Consider the following 26,783-nt stretch of genomic DNA (forward strand, 5'->3'; position numbering starts at 1 on the left):
TCAAGAAGGGTTGAAAGAAAAGTACAATGAAGATCTTTATGTCCTGTACTAGATTTACCATCTGTTACATCCTATTTTATAGAATGTAACAATTAAATATCTGTCTATCTAGCTGTTCTTTTTTTATTTTTCTGAATTGTTCGAAAGCAAGTGGCAAACTTTGTGCATTTCCCATGAGCAAGACTATTCGCCAGTGCAGTTCATACTGATTATGTATTATACTAATGTGTGTTGCTATAAACTAAGGTGGGCAGGGCCCAAACTCCTGGCAGTTGACTACAAAGATCATGTCTCCTAATTGGTATGTCCTTGTGCTCTGTAATGAATTTGGGGCTTAAAAAGTCCATTTACGGCACACCCACATACACATGCACATATGGAGAGAGACTTTTTCAGACACGAGTGATCCCAAAAGCTTTGGTTTGCCCAATCACGCTTCCAGTGTGATGGCCTTTGACATGAAGCATGTCACCTTTTTTTAGCTTCTGAAGTTAGAATGAATGAGACAGTGTATAACCCAGTTCGGCCTGTCATAGAAAAATACCACAGACTGGACAGTTTAAACAACAGATGTATTAATTTTCTCACAGTTCTACAAGCTGGAAAAGTCCAAGATCCAGGGGCCAGCAAATAAATTTGTTTTCTGGTGAGGGCTGCCTTCCTGCCTTGCAGAGGGCCGCCTTCTCTGTGGCCTGCATGGCCTCCTCTCTGTGTGTAAGGGGGGAGGGGGAGCTCTTGTTCTTCTTCCTCTTCTAATAAGGACACCAGTCCTATTGGAGTAAGATCCTTCTTGAAGACCTCATTTAACCCTCTATACCTCACTAAAGATTCTATCTCTAGATTCAGTCATATGGGGGTTTTAGGGCTTCAGCAGAGGAATTTTGTGGGGCGGGGGGCACACTATCACTTTATAACACACAGTTTGATGGAATACTTCTGAAATATGGGAAGATTGGGTCCACTAAAAAGTGGTATCTCAATGTCACATTTAAAAGTGTATGTTAATTAAAGCCAGCTTTTATATTATCATTAAAGGGGGGAGGTATTTTGTGTGTGTGTGTGTGTGTGTGTGTGTGTGTGTGTATTCATATTCATTTATGTCTTGCATTCAGAAGACCAAGGTTCATTTAGAGGTGAGATCCTCAGAGAATTTATTCCATGGTGCTTATGGTCGTCTCAAGATATCAGTCTTCTAATTGAAGGTAGCCTAGGTAAAGAATGGTAAACAGAGAGTAGATTTTTGATAAAGAAAAATGTGGAAGGAAAGTCTTCAGAGTAAGTATTGAGTAGTGAAGAAAGAAAAAAAATTAAAACTAATCATAACTGTGGAGCATGGGACGTTTCTATATAACGTAAACATGCAGGTAAGAGACTGGGGTGTGTTAGGTTAAGTCACATTATTGGTTTGACTTTCAGTCATCGAAAAATTTTATTTGTAATATCGGTGAGAACAGAAATATGTAGTTTCTCCCACAGAGACAGAGTGTTCCCAGCAGGTGGGCAGTTTTCCTTGAGTAATATTGGGAACACAGGCAGAAGGTCCTTGTGGGACAAGGAAAAGATAGCTGGGATATGCCTCAGACTCTGTGTTAATATATGGCTTTTAGGGGCAAAAAAATTGTAATATAGTCTGATGTGTCATCCTTTATTTCATACTCCGCTTTGCCACGTGAGTATAAATGTCTACAAAAGCTTTCAGGACCCTCAGCGGTTTCTCAAGGGCTTTGTCTTTAGCCTTCTGTCACCTGAATCACTCTCTTCAAACACTCTGCAGTTAACTATCTCCTCGTTAACTGTTGACCTAAATTTGCCAAATTCTCAGTGAATGCCTTTGTGCAGTACTCAGGCAGCTCTCCTGTGTCACTTTCATTGACTTAATGAAATTCTTCATCCTTTATATTCTCTGCATTGTGGAATGTGTAGGATCGTCACTGAGAGGCTAACAGACTTAACAGGACAGCCCCTGGTGTTGCGTGGCTTCTAGTTTTATGTGTGGCTAGATGTGTTTTTTAATTGAAGTGTATTTGACGAACAAGATCCTCTCAGTTTCAGTGAACAGGATAGTGATTTGATATGAATTATGAAATGATCCCCACCGGAAGTCTAGTTGCTATCTGTCACCATACACATTTATTATAATATTATTGACTATATTCTCTATGCCACATAGTATATCCTTGTGACTTATTTTGTAACTGGAAGTTTATACCTGTTTCTTAATTCCCTTCACCTAATTCACCTTTCCCCTAATCCCAACTTGTTCCCTCTCTGGTAACCAACAGTCTTTCTCTGCTTTGTTTTGTTTTAACATTCCATGTATAAGTGAAATCATATAGTATTCACTTAGCATAATACCTTCAAGGCCCCCCCCATGTTGTCACAAACAGAAAGATTTCATTCTTTTTTATGGCTGAGTAATACTACATACCACAACTTCTTTATCCATTCATCTATCAACGGACACTGGGGTGCTTCCATATCTTGTTTATTGTAAGTAATGCCGGAGTAAACATAGGGGTGCATAGGTGATTTTGTTTTCTCAGCATAAATACCTGGATGTGGAATTACTGCGTCATGTGGTAGTTCTATATTTAATTTTTTGAGGAACCATCATACTGTTTTTCACAGTGGCTGCACCAGTGCATTGTCACGCACAATGCACAAGGGTTCCCTTTTCTCCACAACCTCAGCAACACTTGCTATTTCTTGTCTTGCTGATAACAGCCATGCTAACAGGTGTAGGGTGATATATATACCTTACTGTAGTTTTTGATATTTGCATTTCCTTGATGATTAGTGGTGTTGAGCATCTTTTCATGTGTCTGTTGGCCATCTGTATATCTTCTTTGGAAAAACGTCTTAAGTTCTCTGCCAATTTTATAGTTCTTTTTTGATCGTGTGGGTTATTAACCCCTTATCAGATGTATAATTTGTAAGTACCTTCTCCCTAGGCATATTTTATTACTCTAATGATTTTGATGAATACTCACATAGCATGAAACATACCTCCTATGTAGACCATCCTCCACAAGGTAATACTGAGAAAATTGGGAAGAGGAAAAGACTATAAATGAACTCTTCTGTGTTCCTATTGAATACCTGTGTCTCCATTTATGCTTCACACGTTTCTTCCTACCTGCTCAGAATCTCTGTAGTAAGTTTACTTCTCTGTAAGATTTTCCCCCATCAGTATATATATGCTGAAATTTCTCACAACTTAAAAAGATTTAACTTCTGTATATTCTATCAGAATATACAGAATAATTTGTAGCTATAAATTTCTCACTTTATGCTCTCTGTGAAACCCATTCCAAACATGATTTACCTCCATTTTTCTAATGATACTTTTTCTCATTAAGGCCACCAATGACCTTTACAGTGTGATAGCCAGTGGTCTTCATCTTACCTGAATTCATTAGCAGCATTTAACATGACTCCTTCATTCTTGATACCTTTGTCCAGTGGGCATTCAGAACACCACATGTTCACTTTTTTATTATTATTAAATAAATTCCAGCTGTACAGCTTTATAATTTAACATCTTTTATAAGTCACACATATAATTCATCTGTATAATTCAGTTTGATTTTTTTTCATTGTTTAGTTGTATGAGTTCTTTATGTATTTTAGATATTAACCCCTTAGTGGATATATGGTTTGTGTCTTCTCCCATTCGGCAGGTTGCCTTTTCATTTTGATGGTCGTTTCCTTGGCCTTGTGGAAGTTTTTTAGTTTGATGCAGCCCAATTTGTTTATTTTTGCTTTTGTTTCCTATGCTTTTGGAGTCAGATCCACAAAGATGTTGCTAAGACCCCTGTCAGCTTGTTTACTGCTTATGTTTCTTTGTAGGAACTTTATGGTTTCAGGGCTTACTTTGCTTACTTTCAAGTCTTTAGTCCATTTTGAGTAATTTTTATGTGTGTGGTGTAAGGTAGTGGTCCCATTTCATTCCTTTGTATGTGGCTGTTCAGTTTTCCCAACATCATTTCTTGAAGAGATTGTCCTTTGTCCATCTTATGTTCTTGGCTGCTTTGTCATAGATTAATCGTCCATAGGTCTTTGTGTCTGTTTTCTTGCCAGTACTGTAGTGTTTTGGTTGCTATACCTTTGTACTGTAGTTCAAAATCAGGGAGCATGATACCTTCAGCCTTGTTCTTCTTTGTTAAGATTACTTTGGCTATTTGGGATCTTCCGTGGTTCCATATAAATTTTAGCATTATTTGTGGTAGTTCTTTGAAGTATGCCACTGGACTTTTGATAGGTATTGCATCGAATCTGTGGATTGCTTTGGGTAGTATAGACATTTTAATACTACGAATTCTTGCAAGTCATGAGCACAGAGTATCATTCCATTTAAGTGTGTCTTTGATTTCTTTGATCAGTCTCTCATAGTTTCTAGTGTACATGTCTTTAACTTCCTTGGTTAAATTTATTCCTAGGTGTTTCATTCTTTGTGATGCAACTATGAATGGAATTGTTAGCTTTCTTTTTCTTACCAATGTTTCATTATTAGTGTATGGAAACAACAGGTTACTATATATTGATTTTGTATCCTGTAACTGTACTGAATTCATTTATTAGTTCTACCAGCTTTTGGTGGATTTGTTTGGGTTTTCTATATATGCTGTCATGTCATCTGCAAACAGCACACAGTTCTACTTCTTCCTTTCAATTTGGATGTCTTTTCTTTCTTTCTTCCCTTTTTTTTTTTCTTTCTTAATTGCTGTGGCATGGACTTTCAATAATACGTTGAATAAAGGTAGCTAGAGTGGGCATCCTTGTCTTGTTACTGTTCTTAAAGGAAAATCTTTTTGCTTTTTGCTATTGTGATCTTAGCTGTATGACTGTTATTTTTTATGCCTTTATTATGTTGAGGTATATTCCCTCTGTGTGCCCATTTTGTTGAGAGTTTTTAATCATAATTGGATGTTGAATTTTTTCAAATGCTTCTGCATCTATTGAGATGTTCATATGATTCTTATATTTCAGTTTGTTCATGTGACATGTCACATTAATTGATTAGCAGATGTTAAACCATCCTAGCATCCCTTGAATAAATCCTGCTTGATCATGGTGTGTAATCTTCTTAATGTATGGTTCCATTCAGTTAGCTCATACTTTGTTGAGGATTTTTGCATCTATGTTCATCAAGGATATTGACCTGTAATTTTTTTTTTTTATGCTGTCTTATTTATAAGTTTCTGTACCTTTGCTATCCCTTCTATTGTGACTCACCGAGGCTGGAGTGTGGTTATCCCCTGGCAAGTCTGTGTCTCTGCTTCTCTTTCCTACCTCAGCAGTGCCCTTTTATTCATTGTTGTGGAGGCTCTGTTCATTCACTTTTGAGAGGAAATTATTCCATATGTAGCTGTAGGTTTGTTGTGCCCACGGGAGGAAGTGAGTTCAGGATCTTGAGACACTGCCATCACTTTCCGCATGTGTCCAGCTATGATCCCATGGCTACCGTAGTGTGAACTTCTGTACTATGACATCTCCCTTGTTGACTAAAAAACAAGTTTATCCAAGAGATAAAGGAAGAAAGTTGAGAATTATAACGGAACCACAACCAGGAAAACTGGACATTTTTTCCAAAGACAGTGACTAGCCACAGCCTTGTTCTCTGCCTTCATGCCATGAAATCTTGTTTTCAGCCTTCCCATTTCTCTGTTCTGCTCCCATAGAGAGAAAGGCTGAGAATGCATAGAGAAAGCCACACTCAAATCAAATAAATGCCTTCCAAGGAGATCACTGGAGAGGAGGCTTTCCCTTTGAGGGTGTATTTAATCTTGCTGGGCAGGAGGAGGAAGGCTAAAAAGGATCTGAACAAAAGGAAAAGGATTCAGGGAAATAATAGCATGAAAGCAAGTCACCCTGTTCTGATGCTTTCTGTCTCAGCTTTCAAGTTGTGTCAACTGAAGAACTTCTATTGCAGATGAGGTTTTGTATTTTACCCCTTTTACAATGGAAAGGCCCTGGGACAAATGGCCGTTTCCTTTGTTGTTTGCAACTTTTCTTAAAAAGCGTTTTTAACAAGAAGAGAAAAAAGATCTGCATTTATGCAACTTATTCCCCAGAGAAAGTGAATCCATCCTCACTCACAATCCCAAAGCAATCCATGTTTATTATCACAGCACTTCTAACTGTGTCTACCCAACTGTTTAGGTGGGTATAGTTGGTAGACATATACCTCTATTGTCTATCAACATACAGAGGTATATGTCTAAACTAAGAGGAACCATCCATCTTACTAGCCCTGCCAGTATTTTAAGTCACTTGTTTTGAAAAGAAAATAAGCAACCCCATTGTACGCTGAGAAGTGTAGAAAGGAACCAAGGGACAATTTCCCCTCTTATAAAATATGTGTCCAAGGGCTCTGAGAACAGTGGCTTCTAGATAGTACATTATATCTAAGTGCTGGTTAAATAAGTAGAAATAAATACTCTCTTATTTACCTACTTAGACAAAACTGGAAGGGAAATGGCCCAGCAACTGGCAGGATTCATAGAGAGCCCAAAGGGGACAGTGTTTTGTTTTTTCTTTGGCCAGTTTCTTTCCAGAGAGCAGCTCCATTTCTGAGTGATTCAGTCTTGTCTACTCCAGTTCATAACCTGAAACTCTGAAGGAAACCATACCTGAGAACTCTTGGGTACAACCTGCCGCTTATTGCGTGGATCTTACGAGTATTTAGCTTTAGTTTTCAAGATGGAGCTCTAACCAGAATGGTCCTTGCTGTTTTAGAGGGAAAATGGCTCCTGTCTGGTTCTAAGCTTACTAAACAAGGCATCCTTCCTGTACCTTTTTAGAGAACTAAGTTTACCATGAAAGCCACTACTTTCTTGTCTGTCTTCAGCTTTAATTTTTTCCCCATCTGGCAACACACTGCTACATGGTCATCTGATATTAGTGATGGTTAATTTTGTATGTCAGTTCGATGGGGCCACAGCATGTCCAGATATGTGGTCAAACCTTACTGCAGGCATTTCTGTGAGGGTGTTTTGGGTGAGATTAACAGGACTCAACAGACTGAGTAAAGCAGATTGCCCTCCTGCAGGAGGTGGTCCTCATCAAATCAGTTGAAGGTAAGAGTGAAACAAAAAGCCTGGCCTTCCCATGAGTGAGAATTCTTCCTGCCTTGGAACTGGGACTCCTAGGACAACTGGACTGAATTTTTGTGTCCTCCCCACCCATCCCCCAGCCTCCTCTGTTGAAGTCCTAACCCTCACATGTGCCTGTATTTGGAGGCAGGGTCTGTGAGGAGGTGATAAAGATTAAATGAGGTCCTAGGAGTGCAGCCCTAATCTGATAGGGCTGGTGTCCTTATGAAAAGAAAAGAAGACAGGGCAAAGACACCGGAGTGTCCCTGCCGTGTGAGGACAGAGCAGGGGCGCAGCTGTTGTGAGGCAGGAAGAGAGCTCTCCCCGGGGACTGGATTGGCCAGCACCTCCGTCTTGAATCTCTAGTCTCTGGAATTGTGAGAAATAAATGCCTCTTGTTCAGGCCACAAAACCTATGGTGCTTTGCTATGGCAGCTGAACAAACTGGGACAGTGACCCACGGGGAGGGCAGCCACAGCGAGAGGACTGAGCAGGGATTCACCCGGGAGCCCCCCGCCGCCCCCCTCGGCTAGTCATCAGCTGTCTGGCCATGTGCGTCTGTCACTGGAAAGGAGAAAGGGTCTCTGCACCAGCTCTTCTCGGGCCTCACGTTTTGCTTACTTGGTGCTAAAGTCCTCAAGCTACTTTACTGACATTGCCATTACTGGTTTTTTATTTTTATTTTTTACTGCTGTGTACACTACCTATTGGAAATGAGCATTGTGATTGTGAACATTTAACTAGGTTTATACTATTAATCACTTCTTTCATTATTTTTGATTTCTTCTATAGAGACTGAAAGCTTTCTCTCTTGGTGGTTTGATTCTCTGGGCACTGGTTCTGCTTTACATATTTTACAAATGACACTTTGTCTTTGTATTTGATCTTGCCAGTAATTACATTTTGCTTCCACCAGCATTGAATATGGTATGAGAGGGAAGGGCCAGAGAAAATTTCAGAATAATATAGAGGCTGTTTTGTGGAAGGCCTATCTTTTGGATTAAACAGCTGACTCATGGAACACTTTTAAACTAGTTTTGTGATTTGAAGCAAACACAGCAAACAGGACAAACCAAGCAAAGTGTTAGCCTTTGGGAATCCTTGGAGAAAATCCTTTTAAGGAGTAGAATGAGATTGTTATCACAGTACGATGTACATGTAAACGGTTTATCTGAAAACTGTGAGGGTGCTCAAGGGGGCCTGAAAGGCTGTCTTTCATTAATAACATCTAAACATGGCTTCCATAGTCTTGTTTACATTGTTTTTACCAGGACAAAGGTAAATGTCTCTATCCTGGGGTAGCCAGAGATTGGTTACCTCTTGCTGTGTAACAAATTAGCCTAAGTCTTAGAAGCTTAAAACAGTTAACATATAGGTTTCACCCAGTGTCTTAGTATGAGAATTCTGGGAGTGGCTGGGTGGGTGGTCCTGCCTCTGGGTTCTCAGGGCGCAGGTGAGCTGCTGGCTGGGGTGCATTCTTTGAGGACATACTTAAGGCTGCCCAATCCACTTCCAAATTCACTATGCGGCTCATGGCAGGAGACCTCAGGTTCTTGGCCACTGGGGATGCTCCCCAGAGCTGCACACAACATGGCTTCTCTTAGAGAAGGTGATGAGCAGGCAGGCGAGCGCAGCACATCCTTTAGAACTGACTCTGATGTGACAAACCAGCACATCTGCCGCTGTACATTGCTGGGCCAACAGGGGAGGGGATCTGCTTAGAAGCTCACTGACAGGGCTGTTGGCAGGGGACCGCAGCTCCTTGCCACACAGGCCTCTCTGTAAGGCTGCTTGCGCCTGGTTTCCCCGGAGTAAGTGATCCGAGGGGTGTAGAGTGAGTGGCCACCTAGCCTTGGAAGTGACACACGATCACTGCTGGTCCATGTGACTTGTCATGAAGACCAACCCTCCTACCACAAGGGAAGGGACTGCACACAGGTGTGAATACCAGAAGGTGATTGGGGTCCATCTTAGATGGTGGTTGCCACGGCTGACGTGACCCAGAGCAGAGTGACAGACTCAAAGAGTGCAAGTATTCCCTCTGGGCCAGCCGTGAGAATAGCCCAATTGATGGTTGAGCTAAAGTCTCTCTGAACTCTGCAATCTCTTGATAACCCAAAGATAATTTATTGGAAGATTAAATACATTCAGGTCACTTTCTGATGTTATAACAGAAGATTCCTAACTGATAAAATGGACCACACTCTAAACATAAATTAAACTCTGCTTGTTAGAAGACAGTAGAAATCAGTTCTCTCATTTTTGGTGATGGGAGATACAAACAGAATTGTGGAGAGAGAAGCGAGACCCTGTGGGACGAGGTAGCATTTGGAGACATCAGTGTGAACTCATGCTGTGCATAGATCCATCCGCCCTCTCGGCCCCAAATCAACTCCCCGGCAGTACTAAGTACACCTGTGTGCCAAGATCTTGGCTTCTAAATCTGATGTTCCAGTAAAAATAATCAGGGGTCCTTGGAGGAAAATGACGAGGGCAGGGAAAATACGAGGTAAGGTTGGCACATCTCTTCAGCCAGAAAGTTAGTAAGGTCTCGGAGGATATCTCAAAGTGACATAGCCACCGGTTTGCCGGGTCTCATCCTGTCTAGATCTGAGATACATTGAACATTAATACAGAGTCAGTTTTGCAGCCATCATTTTAATAATTGATTCAGTGCAAATCATCCATGGATGCTAAAAAAGGGGGGGTAAGAGTTTGATGAAGAATGGGGTATTTGCATTCTACCACTATGTCTCCCCTTAAAATGCTTACTAATTACAAAGGGAAAGACAATACCCTAAGAAACAGAGTAACCCAGCAGACACCACTGTAACTGTGATTAAAGGCAGCCCCACCAGTCCTGGGACAGGGTGACATCCTGCACCTCCTGATGTGACGCCCTAAGAAGAATACAGTGTCAATTCTGAGCTAGTCTGCTAAAAAGGCATCGCCTGGACCCAATTGAGAGGAAACATCAGACAAAACCAAACTGAGGCACAGTCTGCAAAATAACAGGCATGTATTCTTTAAAAATGTCAAGGTCAGCAAGAGCCAAGGAGTAGTTTCTGTTTAAAGAAGCCTAAAGGAACATGACAACTAAATATAATGCAGGTTCCTGGACCAGATCCTGATCCGGGGTGATAGCGGCTATAAGGGACATCATTGGGATAATTGGCAAAATTTGACAATCTGGATTGTAGATTATGCAATGGCATTGCATCGGGGTAAAATTCCTGCTTCTGATAATTATGTAAGAGAAGGTCTTCTTAGGAAATACAAACTGCAGTGTTTAGGGGTATCATGTCTGCAACTTACCCTCAAGTGGCTCAGAAAGATACGTGACAGAGAGTGAGTGATGAAGCCAGGGGGTCGCATTAGCAGTTCAGGATCTGGGTACAAGGTCCTGTATTCATTTGCCCTCACTGCTGTGACAGATTTCCGTGAATTTAGTGGCTTGTTTCTGTAGGTCAGAAGTCCGGGACAGTGTGCCTGGATTCTCTGCCCAGGGTCTCACCACTGGGTTAACATGAGGCTGTGTGCAGGACTGCATTCCCTTGTGGAGGCTCTGGGGAGGAGTCCCCTGCCAAGCGCATTCAGGTTGTTGGCAAAACTCGGTTCCTTGCAGTTGTAGGACCGAGGTCTCCATTTCCTTGACTTTGTGGCCCCCTCTGTCTTAAAGCCAGCGTGCTTAAAACCTGCCTTGCCCTTCTGCTTCATCTGCCTGCTGCTAAGGGCTCATGTGATCACATTAGCTCTCCCTGGATAATCCAGGATAATCTCCTTCTCCTAAAATAAAATCATTTAGCAATCTTAACATGTGCAAAATCTCTTTTGCCATGTAAATAACAACTGTGCATGTGATACCAAGAACTGAAGATCCTGGGGCCCAAATTTTGGTCTCCCGCAGGTTCATAGGAGCTATTTTCTCCTCCCTCTATTCTTGCCACCTTGATACAAATGTGCAATGACATCAAAACAAAAAAATGACAGAGATTCCCAAGCATAGCACATGAACTTGGAAAATGTAGTCTTAACATTGTTTGCGGACTTGGTAGTCTGATTTCTCCCTAACAGCACTGGGTCTCTCTCTCTCCCGTCACTTGCCAGGTCACCACCAAATCAAGCAGGGGACCTGCGAGGTGGTTGCTGTGCACAGGTGCTGTAACAAGAACCGCATCGAAGAGCGATCGCAGACGGTTAAGTGTTCCTGCTTCCCAGGGCAGGTGGCTGGCACGACTCGCGCTCAGCCTTCTTGTGTTGAAGGTAAGACTTTCTGGTCCATTTCTACAATATTGCAAAAGGACTTAAAACTGTCTTATAACTATAAGAAACTCCCTATTTTACTGTATTTGCAACTTAAAACTACATTGCTTCAGGGTCAGTGTCATTGCAAAAGTGGATGTAAATGTTAACTCTACAGATTCCTTCATGAGCAAGGTAGGTTCTTCATGTCTCTAAGAGGTACCAGCAGGCAGTTCTGTCACTGGGCAATCAGCAAAGTGGCTTTGATTTCTTCTTGCTTGCCTGTCTCTCCAGTGTCACCCATCAGAGCAGTTGCTTTCCTAGGTGTGCGCCACTCCCTGCTGTGAACCTCTCCACACACACAGTCAGTAGCCTGGTTTTCTCATCTCGGGGTGGATGGTACAGACTGATACTCTCTTTATTTCTAAACCTCTTCCTTGGAGGGAGAGTCCCGGGAATAGTTTGGAATCCCTATTAGTCATGCATTTGTTGGCTCCGCTTCCTGAGGCAGAGAACCGCGCTAATGGGTTTGAAAAAATGAACGCAGGTTGACGGTGCTAGATGGAGGCCTGGGATTGATTCCTTTTGATGCCTCTACTTCTTCCAGAGGACCCCTTGTTAGAAACCAGTGTCTGTCCCCAGGGGAACAGATACATGAGGTTAAGCCTTGTAGCTCTTTCTCTACAGCGGCGTGAATCCTCCCTGAAAATGAATACTTCCAGGCTTAGCCGATGCGTGTCTAAAGGTCAGCAGTTAAAACATACACTCCAGAGTCGCACAGTCAACAAAAGCTGACTTGCCCACATCCCACCTCCCCTACCAGACAGGGACGCAAATTTAGGGGCTCTGGGGCCACCAGGGGTGTGTATCAGCATGACCTCGGCTGCCAGGAGACGAATGTGGATTAATTCCCATCTGCAATTCCTCTTCAGACATCCTGGGGTCTGAAGGTGTTGCAAGGTGTTGCCAAAGTCAGATTTTATCAGGGTTTATAAAGTGAACATAGTAAATGTACTATTTATTACCTAACAAAACTAATGTCTCCTCCAGTTGCACCCTGTCCTCGCAGATTAGTGGTATTTCTAGAGTGAAATATATGAATATTCATGCAGAATGGGATGAGGCGAGGAGAAGAACCTCATGTGAATTCAGATCAGGTTTCGCTGCTGTTTTATGGAGCTCCTTCCCATTTTCTGAGCTTTAGGGATTTGGGGATTATAGCTAAAGGATTGTGGGTTTATAACAAAGATGAAGATCTTTGACTTTTTGTAAAAAAAATAAGGCATTTAAAAGGAATTTGCTAAGTTCCTATGTCCGGAGCCGGGACAGTTTAGTGTATTTATTTTCTCTGTCAGTTGAACCCAAGTCATACCCCTTCTGTCTCCTTGCTCTCTGCCCTCCGTCACCTCCACAGTTTCAGGGCCCTTGGTCTATTTCGTTGAATTTACTCTTCCCGGTTTTCCATTTTCCACCCTATAGCCTGAATGATCTCTCTGTAAAAACAGATCTTGGCACTCTCATATTTAAAATCTTACATAAGTAATTCCTGTCTTTAAAATAAAAGCCAAATTCTTTAGCATGGTATACAAAGCCCTGCATAGTGTGGCTCTGTCCCGCTTCTCTTTTAACTATTCCCTCCCAGGCAGACTGGACTCCTTTCCACTCCCTTTCGTCTCTGCGCTCTGAGTACCTCCTTGGCCTGGGTCGTTGGCCTTTTCCCCACTGCACACACTTTGTCTCTTGCGTTTCTACTTGACTTTCAAGTCTCCCTGATGTTCTTGTTCCTGAACTTCCAGTTCATGACATGCCTCCCATTTGGTTATAAAAACGTGTTGAGCGTGTACCTCGCTGTTAGCCTGCAAGTTGCCTGAGGATGGGAACCGGGCCTCTTGTTTACCTCCGCTCCTGGGGGCTGCTGCTCGAATGAGCTTTAGCTCAGTGGGGTATTGATTCGTCTTCACTAATCACAGATTGTTTTTGGAAGGTGACAACTGTGTTTGCTTGCCTTGGTAGATTTTCAGCTTCTACAAGAACTTATGAATCATAGCATAAACCACATTTATGCTCTGTCTAGCCTAGAATTTTTGGATATAAAAAGTCTCATTTTTCAAAATAATATTTTACAATACTAAAAGCACTTTTACTGGTACCTGTAAAGTACAGATAGGGTAGGGATTACTATTAGCATCTGTATCTTAGTGAAGGAAACATGGATACGTTACTCTAAAGTAGCTTGGATTCAAATTTTATATGGGCAAAATCCTCTTTGGCTACCACGCTAGGGGTACCAGCATTTATCTCTGTGGCTAATATATTAACATATTTGTGTATTTAAGATAAGTCTGTGGAAAATGGAGTAGACTTCAGTATGAGTGTGTATTTTACACAAGGGGTATTGCGTATTTCTTAATCCAGCCTATTTTACTCCTACCAATATTAGGTCATGGGAGATATTTGTGTGCTAGTACATACTTATTTCTATTTTTTTAAATTGCTCCATAGCAACCCATATAACTTAGCCATTCTTTGCTGAAGGACATGTTGGTTGTGTCTTTGGCAAACAGACTCACTCACAGGTTAACTAAATGATGTCCCTAGTACCATAGGATCGGAAAATGATGGAGCCCAATTATCTGGTGTCTGAGCAGCATCTGTGCAGGAGAACTTCCTGTGGTGATGGAAATGTTCTTTGGATCTATATGCAATGATGCGTTTGTGTTCAGTACAGTGGGTTTCCACTAATCACGTGTTGCTATTGAGCATGTGAATTTTCATGGGAACTTGTGACTAGAAGCTTCTATATTGGACAGCACAGGATAAGCTTTATGTAACTTCAGTGGAACATCTGTACTGGGGAATACCAAAACTCTGAAAGCTGGGATTGTGACTGTGTCTTCATATTTGTGTCCCGTGCACCAACTAGCACCTGTCAAACACTGACTGTTTATTTATTAATAGCATGTTAGTAAACATCAATAAATGTTTATCAGCTCAAAGTCCCTGAGGAGAGGTGTAGGAAATATGTCTGTTTTCAGATTCCCCTATTCTTCTATTCCTTACTTGAATATGTTTCCATTAGGTCTCTTAATCTTTATCCCATTATAATTATGCATCATCATGCTGCTCGTTGGCATGTGAGAAGATCTCGTCTCTGCTGATATGTTCCTCTTATCTTATTTGTCAATAAGAATAGAGAGTATCTAAAATATGAAATTCACTTGAATTTACATTTAAATTAAAACAAAGGCGAGAAGATGCTGGAGCAGGGCACTAATTAATGTTGGCATAGAGATTGGAAGATGCTTATGCACTTCTGTTAATCTACACCACAGGTACTCATCTGTGTTCTTGTTGCTTTTCCCTAAAATCACAGCTTTCATTAGGTAAAAAGGAGAAAAATTAGCTGCTTTTTCCCCCATCAAGCTTTTTTGTTATAACTAACTTATGAAATCCCGCTGAATTATTGAGCTGTGTCAGTTTAATGCACATTTGGGAGTTGGGGGAAGGGACATGGAATTATTTGATGAAAGCTGTCATTCATTGAGTCCTAAATCAGACAACTATTTAGCTGGTAAGCATGCTGCTTTTTGAATCTTCTGCTGGCATATACAAAGCTGTTTTGTGGTAGGAACTATATTTTACACATTTTTCAAAATACAGCTCTATACAGATAGTACAGAATGGTATTATGATAAAATGAGATAAATGTGTAGTACAATGAAGCTTAATTTATTTTGTCAGAGTGAATGCTTTCTAAACATCGGGTTTAAAAAAGATGAATAAGACAGAAGCTTAGGAATGGGAGGCAGTTGACTTTTGACTTTTTAAAGCTGTATTTTTCTGTTGCTAGCCGAGTGTCTCATCTGAGGTGTCAGAATTCGCTTAGTTAAGGATGAGAGTTTCCGTGTGTCCTGCAGATAAGTTTCATGGCTTTACGGACTGTGAGATGCGATTTCAAAATTTTGTTTCCAGTATGTTTTCTGTGCCACTTAAAAAGCAACAACAAAGTCATTTCCTGAGTTTATCTCAGTAGCGGCCAGATGAATGACAGCAGGGTACACTGTACAAAAGCACTCAGGGGGTGGGAAGGACAGGCCTCATCCATCAAGTTTTAATTTAATCAGCACCTTGGTTTCTGAGATGCTGGGGTTGGGAGGGTCAGGATAATTAGAATCAGGTCCTGTGTTCAAGGCATTCACTGTTACGTAGGAAATACAGACAAACTCCAGGAAATGCAGGATTCCAGGAGAGCGCAGAGGAAAGCCCTGGAGAATGAGAATGTGCAAGGCCAGCCTGGGGACTGGGAGTAGCTTGGCCTGTCTTGGAAATGGTAGAAGACGAGGCTGGAGATGCAGACGGAGTCCTTGATCTTAAAGGCCTTAGATCAAATCAAATTTTTGGTAATTTGTATTCAAGGTGAGTGGCTGAAGCAGGGTGTGCCAGTAAGAAAGGGTATGAATGAAGTTCCTATAAAATACTCAATTTCTGAGAAGGAAAAACGTGACCCCTGAATTTGACTGGTTAAATGGTTTGTCAGGAGAGGTTTCAGAGTGAGTCCAGGCTGTGTGTGTGATGGCGACTGATATGCAAAGTTCAGACTTGGGGAACTGCCCGCAATGGAGGCAGGAAGAGAGGCGGCGGGGTGTTGACCACCAACTAGGATTATTTCCACCAGCCAGAGCTTAGCTGGGGTCTGACGAACTCTGCCTTTCATTTTGGGCTGAGTCCACCTACATAACCACAGGTCCATTGTTTCTCAGCAGGGGTGTTTTGGCAGTGCCTGAAGACACCTTTGGCTGGTAGGCTGGGAGGGGCTGCTAGTGGCCTGTCTCACCATGTGCAGGTCCAAACCGCCGCCGGAGAGGCCCCTGCTGTACAGGGATATGTAGTCATCGCTGCTTAGGACTCTGCATGCTTTGGGATGGGAAAGGTGTGACAAGTAGAGAGTTCCATCTTCCTGCTCTAACTGCTGCTTCCCTGCATGTTCCTTGGGTCAGAGTGGAATGGCTCTGTGAAGTGACAAAGATAAACTGATAAAACAGCTTAAAGAACAGGGTGAGCAGAGTCTCATGACTGTTTCCATTTTCTAGACAATATATATTCCAGGAAGATGTGTTTTTAATATTTCTGTCCATAACTTCAGTGTAAAAAATACACTTTTCTTTAGAAAAGCCTTAACTCTGTGTAACTACAACTAAACGAAGTCAACAAATGAGAGAAACCCCATGGGGAGTGAGCCTGTTTGTTGTGAGGGCCACCTTTGAATAAGACTGACTAGCAAAAATACCTACTGTGTTTTATTTAATGGAGTGGTGTTTATTTGGGACAAGGAATAGAGAAAAACTTCTGCCCGGAGCAAAACAGCTAATTAGTTACATTACAGAAAGTTCCAGTTGCTACTTTAAAACTGGGGCTTCACAGTCTGTCTCTTCTTCCTTTCAGCCTTAAACTAGAAACTCATTACAGGTTGGCAGCTTGAAGATGGGGATAGTTTGTGTTTTCCTAAGTCAGGAAGGCGTGGGGCTTTTTAAAGTATTTTATTGTAAAAATAGAAGTGACAAGACACTTTCTCATTTTACAAACTTGCTTTCCTGCAGAGACAAGGCTCTGTTAAGTGGGCAGGTAGCCTCGAGAGTTATTTTAAGAGCATCCCTGTCTCATCTCCTAGCCCTGCACAGTGTGCACACAAAGCTTAAACAGCTGGGCTGCTGGCTCCTTGTTCACTGTCATCACCTCAAACCCTCGGTAGGTTCTCACCTGGGCTGTGCACTGACTTCCTCAGACAACCTTATTGTGCCTTGTTTTCCTCAAAAAAATATCTACTTGTAGGGCCCCTCACTCAGTTTATTATTTTCTGGTAGCAAATAGAAATATTTAAAGTTCCAGGGCAGCTTGCTATTTTAAGGAGCCTATCGTGAATCTGGCTTTGGAAAAAGCACTCGTTTTCCAGTTAAATGAAAGGTAACTGGTAACTAATGTCACAAGAGCTTGATCACCTGTGCTTCCTTCTTTTTATTCATGTAATTCAACATTAATCCTTAAAATATTAGGCCTCAAGTACCTTTCCTAGGTCTGGCAGCACAATTATCTTGGGGCCCCAAGAATCCAGTAAGGATGGACTAACATTCCCTCTGCAGGGAATTGAGTCCTAGATTCCTTATTTCACTCACAGGTCAGTTGATCATGTCTGTCATCATCTTCGGCCAGACTCACTCTTCCAGGCTCACGGGAAGCGCCGGCCTACTGTGCTGGTGCTCAGACACTGGCCCAGTCTCCCTCCCTCCCGCCACACGGGCCTGCTGGCTTCCAGGCAGCCCCGATGCCTCTCAGGAGTGCATACGTCCCCCTGCTGAATGGAAGAAAGTTTGTCTAAGGGACAGTCTTAAAAAAAAGGAAGTATTTGAAATTCAGCTTCAACTCTGTGTAAATATAACTAAGCTCTGTCAACATTTATATAACTTTTTCAGTTTTTCAGATGCAATTTTAAATTGAGGGCTGGGAACCTTCTTTTATTTATCTTTATACCCACTTGGGACCACCCCGGGGTATTCAGAAATAATGAATGACTGGTCGGACTCTACGTCTGTAGCCCTTACTAATCTGCACTGTGCGACGGCTGGGTAGAGAAGAAGGTAGAGATTCTATTATCTCCTCACTCACTCTACTTATTTTGTGGAAGGATTTTTTTTTCTGGAGCCATCTGCCTCTCCCTCCTGCTTCTGTAGGGACAATCAAAAGAGGACCAGTACATAAAAACGCTTCGAAACTGACAGAGCGCCATACAGTTTTAGGGTGACTATGTACTGCTATTTGGGACTGAAAAGAATAAAACTTTATCAGCCTTGGCCACTCAGCTTGAGTGGATGGACACGTTGGGGTGGCCTCCGAGAAAACAGAGGTAAATGGGTTATTTTGTTAGTGTTGGCACCTTCTGATTTAAATAGCAAATGGTTATTCGAGAATCTGCATTGCTGAGATACTGGTATTGATGGGACCAACCGGACAGTAGTCTATTTTGTCTGATACCAGTACTGCTACGCCTGCTTTTTTCTCTCTGTTGGTTGCATGAAATATCTTTTTCCATCCCTTGACTTTCAGTCTGTGTATGTCTTTGGGTTTGAGGTGAGTCTCTTGTAAGCAGTGTATAGATGGGTCTTGCTTTTTTATCCATTCTGTTACTCTGTCTTTTGATTGGTGCATTCAGTCCGTTTACATTTAGGGTGATTATTTAGGGTGATTATTGAGAGATATGTACTTATTGCCATTGCAGGCTTTAGATTCGTGGTTACCAAAGGTTCAAGGTTAGCTTCTTTACTGTCTAACTTAACTCGCTTATTAAGCTATTAAAAGCACAGTGTGATGATTCTTTATTTCTCTCCCTTCTTATTCCTCCTCCTCCATTCTTTATATGTTGGTTGTTTTATTCTGTGCTCTTTTGTGTTTCCTTTAACTGCTTTTCTGGGTAGTTGATTTTATTTTTTGCCTTAAGTTAGTATTTGGTTGGTCTGCTTTCTTTGCTGTGATTTTATTTTCTCTGGTGACATCTGTTTAGTCTTAGGAGTGCTCCTGTCTAGAATAGTCCCTCTAAAATACCCTGTAGAGGTGGTTTGTGGGAGGCAAATTCCCTCAACTTTTGCTTGTCTGGGAATTGTTTAATCCCTCCATATTTAAATGATAGTTGTGCTGGATACAGTATCCTTGGTTCAAGGCCCTTCTGTTTCATTGCATTAAGTATATCATGCCATTCTCTTCTGGCCTGTAGGGTTTCTGTTGAGAAGTCTGATGATAGCCTGATGGGTTTTCCTTTGTAGGTAACCTTTTTTTTCTCTCTGGCTGCCTTTAGTACTCTGTCCCTGTCCTTGATCTTTGCCATTTTAATTATTATGTGTCTTGGTGTTGTCCTCTTTGGGTCCCTTCTGTAGGGAGTTCTGTGTGCTTCCGTAGTCTGAGTGACTATTTCCTCCCCCAATTTGGGGAAGTTCTCAGCAATTGTTTCTTCAAAGACACTTTCTATCCCTTTTTTCTCTCTCTTCTTCTGGGACCCCTATAATGTGGATACTGTTCCGTTTGGATTAGGTCACACAGTTCTGTTAATATTGTTTCATTCCTGGAGATCCTTTTATCTCTCTCTGCGTCAGCTTCTCTGTGTTCCTTTTCTGTGGTTTCTATTCCATTAATGGCGTCCTGCACCTCATCCAGTCTGCTCTTAAGTCCTTCCAAAGATTGTTTTATTTCTGTGTTCCCCCTCCCAACTTTATCCTTTAACTCTTGCACATTTCTCTGCAGATCCATCAGCATGGTTATGACCTTTATTTTGAATTCTTTTTTGGGGAGATTGGTGAAGTCTAGGTAATTCTGGACTGAACCAAATTCTTCTGCCTTCATGGTGATAGCGGTGGCTGTAGTCAGGTAGCGCGTGTGTCAGCTGGGAGAAGAAAGTCCTTTCCTGCTTGCTGTTCACCTTGTCCTTTTCCACTGCCTGTGTCAGTTACCTGCACTCCTGGAGCAGCCTCCTGATCAATCCCCTAAGCTGCCGTGGGCGGGGTCTCTGTCAGGGTAGCACAGAGCCCTGCAGGGAGTGCCAGGTGTGCTCTCCTGTGAGAGCAGCACCCCTGCCAGGCAGCTATGTGCTGGCAGCAGCCTTTGGGTCTGGCCCAGGTGGCTGTGCGCTGGGAGGAGATTCTGCGTGGCTGCTGGGGGTGTGGCCACTCCCAGGCCCCTCTGGTGCTGCTGCCAATGTGCATGGCCACTCTCCCGCTACTGGGCCAGTGTGTCAGGGTCTCTGCCAGCCGGGGAATGACTGGCAGGCTGCTTATCACTGTGAGGGGCTTCAGAGCTGGGCTGCTGCCCAGGGGGTTAGGTTGCCTGGAGTTCCCTGGGATTCCTGGCTGCTGGGCTGAGTGTACTGGGATGATTTCATTCAGCTGTGAGGTCCCTGTCCCTTTAAGACTTTTTAAAAGCACTTACTCTTCTTTTGTCCCAGGGAGCCAGCTGCAGGACCTGCTCACAGAGTTTGCTTTTCCATTTCTCTAATATCCAGCACCCCATGCACTGTGTGTCTGCACTCCCAGTGTGGATTACTAGAGCTGGTTGTTTAGCAGTCCTGGGCTTTCACTTCCTCCCTGCTCTGACGCCTTTCCTCCTGCTGGGGAGCGGGGGTAAGGGAGGCACTTGGGTCTCCCTGCAGCTTGTGTCTTACCCCCTTCATGAGGTGCTGAGTTCTCGCAGATGTAGATGTAGCCTGGCTGTTCTACTGTATCTTCTGGTCTCTCTTTTAGGATTAGTTGTATTTTCAAAAATATATGTTTTGGGAGGAGATTTCTGCTGAACTACTCATGCAGCCATCTTGGCTCCTCCCATGGCTTTGTTTTTTGTAAAAGGCTGAAATATAGCTACATTTAACCTTTGCAGTGAGATTGAAATTTTAAATCCTAATTCTACTTATATTTTAAATCCTAATTCTACTTTTTCTTGAGGGCCAGGCACTTGTGTGAAGTTGAGTTTCAGACTTCTCAGGCAGTGGTGGTTTGAATAAAATCCACTGTGGTATGATTTTTATTAAAAGTATTGCTATTTCAACAAGAAAAACAGGGCCGAAGTACTCCTGTCCCTCAAGCCACTGGCTGGGCTCACCTTTCAAAGTCAGTCCTTTTTGTGCTTTTATTCTGGGACTAACCAACCAGCCAAATTGATGGTGTTTGCTTTACTTCTGTTAAACCTAGAGGACTGGGGTGCTACTTTCTGCTTCATAGGCTTAAAACACAAATGTCATTGTCAGTCTGCTGCAGGGCTGGGGAGCGTGGCAAGGGCATGCACAGGGAGCTGACTGGTCTTCGGGCAGACATGTGTGTGTGTGTATGGGGGCAGCCCCCCCATCTTCCACTTGACTTCAAGTGGGTACTCACCACTTGCTGCCATGGAGAGAAGAGCGTTTACAATCTCTGGTCTGTGCAATACCAGTGCCCACCATTGAAATGATGGCCACGGTAACAGCTTCTCCCAACACAGCGACTGGCCCAGAGTCAGCCAAGACTTCCACATGGATTAGCTTAATCCTCTTGACATCCTGGGGCAAGGTCCTATTTTTATCCCCATTTTCGAGAAGAAGAAACTAAGACTAAGAGGACTTTAATAACCAGTTGAAGGTCAGTGAAAAAAAAAACACCACAGCCAAATGGAAATCTACATTGGCACACGGCAAGCTTGTGATCTCACTAACAGTAGTGCAGTTACCCAACTACACACAATAGTTTATAGAGCATAGGGCAGATTGTAGGGCAGACTGCACTCTTCAAATTCACTTAGGGCGAAACCATCCTTAGCAACCTGTGAGGTGAGCGTACTAATATTTGGGTTTTGTTTTTCAGCCTCCATTGTGCTGCAGAAGTGGTGGTGCCACATGCACCCTTGTCTGGAAGGAGAGGACTGTAAGGTGCTGCCTGATGACTCAGGGTGGTCCTGTAGCAGTGGAAACAAAGTCAAAACCACCAAGGTGAGTACTGACGAAGCCCAGTCTGCGTCACAGCTGCCACATGTTATTTACTAACTCTTTTTTCCTGCCAGTGTTCAGTGTGGTGTGGATGAACTTGCGCAGGCTCTGCCACCCTTCCCGGTATCAGCCTCTATGTCAGGTTTTCTAGAGCAGTGATTTGGTGAGTACCTGGGTATTTTAGGCAGGGCCACTAAATTAATTACAGCTCCTTTACAAGCCCAACTTAGAGCTGACAGGTCAGTGCATCTAAATAGCAGAGCAAAAATCCACATACAGGTGATTTCCTAAAGGAGAAATACCTACTGCCTGTCATCTAATGCTTGAAAACTCTATCCTGTCCTCCAAGTCTACCTGGGTCTTGAACCAGAAAGCTAACTTCTTCCTTCCCTCCCTTGTGTCCCATCTGTGGCACTCTTACAGCCCTGCTCCAGTCCACTGCCTCACATCCCCTCTCAGTCTATTCTCCATACAATGATGCCAGTAATTTGTGTGAACTGCACATCCACCCGACAGTCTTTCAGTGGCTTCTCCTGGCTCCTTGGTCCGCTAGCCTCAGCCTGGGTGGCCCTTACTACCCAATGTGGGCCACCACCTCCACTTTGTGCTTCCCTCCTGCCCCAGCCTTCGATGCCTTTGCAATTGCCAAGGACTGTCCTCAGCTTGTCTAGTTAGCTTCTGTTTCTCCAGGGACTCCTTCACTGATAGTGTTTGTGTCTTCTGCATCTCTGAGCATTGACTGTGCTTACAGAGAGCTTGTGAAGTTGGCCTGAGCTCGTTTTCACTTTGCCCTAGAGCCAGCTGAATGTCTCAGTAACTGTTTCTTGAATGGGAATTAGGTCATTCTGGGATGATGAGAGTTAGGTGACTCTTGAGTTATGCTTGCTCTCTGAGCCAGGGCCCTGTAGAATGTTAAGTTTTCCATGGCCTCTCGACTTGCTTACATTTCCTACATTAGTAATTCAAAATAATGAGTTATTTTCCTAAATGGGGGCATGAGACATTACAATAAACTGGATTTTATCAAATAGATATGTAAATACAGTGATGCCATTGAGAAGGTATTGAAAACTTCAACTGAATGTCAATTTTAGCTGACAGTATCATACCCAGAATTACCAATAGTAAGTACACTAAGTCAGTTGACTAGTTCCTTATTACCTTATTAATCTCAAAATCAAGACAATGTAATTATCATCTAACTAACTTGTCCTTACCCATGATACTCAGATGACTAGGACCAAGGACCTGATAGATGCTTTCTATCCAGGGCACTAGAAGTTCATGGGATTATTTCTTGGTGGAGGAGGGACATTAACATTCCCATCTTTTCTACCAGCTTTCTCCCCTCCTCAGGTGCCCCCGAGCTCCGCAAACCCAAGTGTGGTTGCTAATAAGCAAAGCTGCCCTATGGATGCCTGTGACTGCACTGCCTTTTCCATCACCCCTGCTGTTAAGAGTTGCCAGTGAGCTCGGGTCTAGCATCCATCAATGATAAAAATTTTCTCTCATTGTATTTCTTGTAGACTAAGAAATGATATTTCAGAAGATTACACTTGTACGTATTTTCACATACCAGTGTAAAATGAGACCATGAGCACAAGCCAGCTGAGTTCTAGGGAAGGACGTGTCTGCCTGCAGGGCCCCCTCTCTGTGGGGAGCAGACGGCTAGGGACTTGGGGTGCGTGAGACAAGCTGCTCTAGGCAAGCCCTCAACGGTAGTACATTTCATTTGGTGCTTAGAAACATAATACAGTTCCCATCATGATACTTAGCTGCTGTTTTTTAGTGGTATGCCACTTGAGAATAATCTCCAAGTCATAAAACTTTGTTTCCTTTATTAATCCAAGTCAGTATGACTTGTAGTATGACTTGAACTGCATAAAACATTTTATGTCTTTTATGGATCTTATGCACAGAGAGTAAATTCATTTGTGGAGCTGTGACTGGCTTCCCTGAAGAGCTTGGTACCCAATGTAGCTCTCTCAGTCTCTTAAAATTGACACTGACCTTATACCAGAGGTGAGACAGCGGGTCCTCCCAAGGTAGAGCAGTTGCCTTCCCAAAAGGGTATTAACTGTGTAACAAAATAGTTTCCATTCTCCTTAAACAGTTCATGCACAGCAGCATCAAAATAGGGAAAGGCTATAAAAAGTAAGATTGTTTGCAGTAAGCCACCTATGTCAGAATTTTATTTTCCATTTAAATGCAAATATGAAGAGAGTTAGCAGTCGACTTAAGATACTCATGGCCTGAGATGGAGATACAGAAGTGGAGGGGCTAATTCCCTGACCAGGCCCCTGGTCTCTCCCCAGTGTGACAGGTGGGCATTGAATTTATTCTGCATGTTTTTCAGTGTCCCCAGAAATGGTGCAGCTACTGTTCCCTGTGGGAACACAGAACTCTGTCCCTGCTAGATGTGCTCTGAGTTGTCAGGGTTAAGGCTGGTAGCAAGTGAGCCACGTCCTTTAAGCACCAAAGCTGACCATGTTCCAGGGCTTTTTGTTGTTTGAAAATAGAAGTGAATCATGTTGACTTTTAAGACATTCTGGATTGTTAAAACACATACTGAGGGTGAAGAGCTCTGTCTTTAGAGCAATAGTTCTCAACCAGGGGCTACTTTCCATTGCCACACTCTAGTGGGTAAAGGCCAGGGATGCTGCTGACACATCCCGGAATGCACAGCAGAGCCCACAGCCCAGTTGCCCGACTCCAAAAGTTCTTAGCGCTCAGGTCAACAAACTCTGTGTCAGAGAATTTCTTTCAGTAGCTCTTTGTAAGCATCCTACCTGATTCTCTTACTTTGTTTCCAATATTTCATATTGGAATATACTAGAGAGAAGACTTAAGAATATCAACAGCAGGCTGGTCAATACTTCCCTCTCCCTCCAGATCTCAGGGGACCAAGTCCTGCCTTTCACGCTGTCTCTTGGTCTGTCACCACAGGTCTTTCTCTTTTGCAACCCTGTTAAAATAATGTTATCAGTGGCGACAGAAAACTCACCCTGGGGACTTGTTAACAACCCACAGTTCTGAGCTATCCCTAGCGTATGGTGGTATAGGAAGTCTGGGATGGGGGTTAGGGAGCCAGACCCAAGGTTGTTCCTCCCTGACCAGAGACCATCAGCAGCTCCCCACTGGTAACAGGCAGAAAACAGTAGGTGCACCTGGGGAGGACCCTTCACCGCCGCTCACCGCACTGCTCTCACCTTCACCTCCTACCTTTGCTAAACATCCACTTGGCTCCTTGACTCTGAAGTCCCATCTTTCCTGATTCCTGCAGCTAGAACTTGAAACACTCAGGACACCTTGCTGCATGAGAGCAGAGCTAATACTGGCAGGTTAGCAACTGTGCATCCACCGAAATGCCAGAGTAACAGCAGACCTTCCATACACACACCATTAACACTTGACAGGAAAGTAAGTCCAGTGTCTCATCCAGAATGAGCTGAGCACAGAGAGTGAGACTGACGTCTTAGCTGTGGGTTGGTCCTGGGCTGGACGCAGTCCCAGGTGTGTACCATCACAATAGACCCAGACAATACAGGACAATAGCCACCATTCCCTGAGTGGCGACCTCGTGACAGGCACTGGGCCACACAACTCACTCATCACTACAACCGGAGGAGACAGGTGCTGCTTTTACAGTTAGGGAAAGAAGCTCTGGCCAAGAGCGCCCGTCCTCTGCCTCCCGGAGAATGACCGGCGCCCCCGCTCTGCCTGTCCTCACCCTGGCCGTGCACCCCTCACCTCATCTTTGTCCCTCCGTCCGAGGAAGGCCCTTGCGCGGGTAGCCAGGGCTCCCTCCAGTGTCTCCTCAGCTCCTTCCTTGACATCCCCTATAAAACCAGGGCCTTCTACCCCCCGCGCCCCAGGATTCCCCTTCTCCACAGCACGGGTCACCTTCTCCCTTGCTGTTTATTCACCTGTTTGGAGTAGGAGTCAGCAAGCTGTGGCTTAGAAGCCAGATCCAGCCCTTGACCGGACTTGCTATGGCCTGTAACCTGAGAGTGGGTTATGCATTTTATAAATGGTGGAAGAAAATGCAAATTACATGAAATCCAGATTTCAGCGTCTGTCAGTAAAGTTTCCTTGAACGAGGCCATGCCTGCTAGTTTCTGTATCGTGTTGTCTGGGCTGCTCTTGGGCTGTAGAGGCAGAGCCGAACAGCCGGCTGATGCAAAGCTGAACGTATTTACTGTCTGGTGAAAAAGTGTGCCAGGCACTATTCTAGGTAAGCTCCGTGAAGACAAATTGAGGGTTGTACTTGCTGCTATAGTATCCACAACACAAACCCCCAGCAGTTACATTACAGCAGAATATATACATAAAGGCTGAATGTCAGTTACTGGGGAATCTGAGGGGTGAATAACTACCTGACACCGTAGTCAGCATGCCTCGACTATAGATGAATTCAGGTAATGTAGTTTACTTAGAAACTATCTTCATGGTGTAGGAATGTTAAAGTCTTAATTAAGCTTTTTCCCCTCCTCTAGCTGGCATATTGATGATCTAACCTGTAAAATTTCTCACATGACCAAATAAAAATCTAGAAATTGCAGGCCTAAGTGCCAAGTCTGGGTGTTTAAAAGTGGGGGCAGAAACAGCAAACTCTTAATAGATGCATGTTTCCAGTAATACAGCAGTTTTATGAAATAACCTACTTTTAGAATGAAAGTTAACTATATTGAAAGACTGACAAAGGCAACATTTTGCCCTTGACATGCACCAATACAAACAGACATTCAGTGGAAAGCAGTTTAGCCCCATGAACAAAGCAGGCTCAGCGTGCATGAGGTACCCTGATGGGTACTAAGGATGCTGAGCTGAGGAGATTTTTAGTGCTCCACAAAATACAAAGCCAGGGCACTTAATGCCATGTTGTGGAAGCCCTTGTGCATGTTCTCTTTGCAGCCTCAAGCAAGATGGGTGACGATTTGAAGTTCGTTTGGTGAGGT

The 26,783-nt window shown here is 43.2% G+C and overlaps 1 protein-coding gene and 1 long non-coding RNA gene across 8 annotated transcripts in view; one reads left to right on the top strand and one right to left on the bottom strand.

The window, feature by feature from the left end:
- The window catches only part of TAFA4 (TAFA chemokine like family member 4), a 337,579-nt gene that overhangs the window by 161,792 nt on the left and 149,004 nt on the right, over positions 1-26,783 (top strand). For all 6 annotated transcript variants that reach the window (XR_008999278.1, XM_057507570.1, XM_057507565.1 and 3 more), the window contains 2 exons: positions 11,202-11,357; positions 21,704-21,828. Coding sequence is in view for 5 of the 6 variants with exons in the window: in XM_057507570.1 (XP_057363553.1) it covers positions 11,202-11,357; positions 21,704-21,828 (281 nt within the window). In the remaining variant the exon portion in view is untranslated. The remainder of the gene's footprint in view (positions 1-11,201; positions 11,358-21,703; positions 21,829-26,783) is intronic.
- LOC130684918 (uncharacterized) overlaps positions 1-26,783 on the bottom strand; it is a 150,620-nt gene that overhangs the window by 45,021 nt on the left and 78,816 nt on the right. The window lies entirely within an intron of this gene.

The sequence above is a fragment of the Manis pentadactyla genome, chromosome 1 (genome assembly GCF_030020395.1).
Source record: "Manis pentadactyla isolate mManPen7 chromosome 1, mManPen7.hap1, whole genome shotgun sequence".
In the NCBI taxonomy this organism is placed as follows: domain Eukaryota; kingdom Metazoa; phylum Chordata; class Mammalia; order Pholidota; family Manidae; genus Manis; species Manis pentadactyla.